The following is a 1,145-nucleotide window of genomic DNA, read 5'->3' as shown; positions in this document are numbered from 1 at the left end:
ATTATTGAAAATATTAACTGAATCTTTTAAATTAGTAAAAAAGTAAACTTTTAACTCCAAAAAGGAGGTTGCACTTTATTTCTTAGTTTTTATTTTATGTGTGTGTGCTTTTGTTTAAAGACTTTAATTTTTTTAGAGCAGTTTTAGGTTCACAGCAAAAGGAAAAGAAAGGTACAGAGATTTCCCGTATACATACACCTCCACCCCCCAATCAACATGCATATTCTCCCTCTTCATCAAATCACACACCAGAATGGAGCGTTTCTTACAACTGAGTAACCCACATTGACACATACCTATTAAAATCCATAGCTTACCTTGGGGTCTATTCTTGGTACTGTTGATTTGATGACTTTTAAACATTTTAAATGTGTTTAGAAAGAATAATCAAATATAATGTTATAAAGTAAACACTGGAAATTTTCAAAAAAGTATACATTTTGCTTGAGCTATATATCAAGGTTATTTTTGCATTGAGCTACTGTGGGCAATGAGGTAATGTTCCTGTAGACAAAGGATAGACATGAATCTGCTTACCATCAAAATGTGTTTCCCATACTCAATGATTCTTTCCTATGATGCAGTCCACTTTACATGCCTTCATCCATCTATGCCCACCTCTTCACACGCCTGGGACTTAGGAGGGTATGAAAAAATGATGTGAATATGAACTGCAGCAATTGTTTTTGCTCTGAATAATAATATCCTTTGTCACTTAACTACAAGTCTTGTGACTTCTGCCTTCATCCCTCAAACAGCAACAGGCTACCTTGCTGGTTGTTGGGTTGTTTCCTAAGAGTACTTTTATTATAATTTTGTAATTAAATGCATTAGGGTGACAATGCTTAATTAGATTATAGTCTTCTGCAAGACTCTAATGAGAGCATTTTTCACTTCTTTATTCCTCAGACTATAAATGAGTGGATTCAGCATGGGGATCACAATAGTATAAAATACGGAAGCCACTTGATCCTTCCCCAAAGAGTAGGATTTATGAGGTTTTAAATAAGTAAAAATTGTAGTGCCATAAAAGATGGTGACCCCTAGGAGATGGGAGGCACATGTAGAGAAGGCTTTTTGCTTTCCTGAAGTAGAAGTAATTTTCAACACAGTGGACAGAATTGACAGATAAGACACACATCTTG

At 34.9% G+C, this 1,145-nt stretch overlaps 1 protein-coding gene across 1 annotated transcript in view; it reads right to left on the bottom strand.

Moving 5' to 3' along the window:
- Positions 1 to 849: 849 nt before the first annotated feature.
- LOC107181923 (olfactory receptor 8H1-like) overlaps positions 850 to 1,145 on the bottom strand; it is a 696-nt gene continuing 400 nt past the window's right edge. Inside the window, exon 2 of the mRNA XM_015559191.1 lies at positions 850 to 1,141. Within this exon, the coding sequence (XP_015414677.1) occupies positions 850 to 1,141 (292 nt within the window). The remainder of the gene's footprint in view (positions 1,142 to 1,145) is intronic.

This window comes from Myotis davidii, unplaced genomic scaffold (genome assembly GCF_000327345.1).
Source record: "Myotis davidii unplaced genomic scaffold, ASM32734v1 scaffold874, whole genome shotgun sequence".
NCBI lineage: Eukaryota > Metazoa > Chordata > Mammalia > Chiroptera > Vespertilionidae > Myotis > Myotis davidii.
This window is presented reverse-complemented; position numbering and strand designations above follow the sequence as displayed.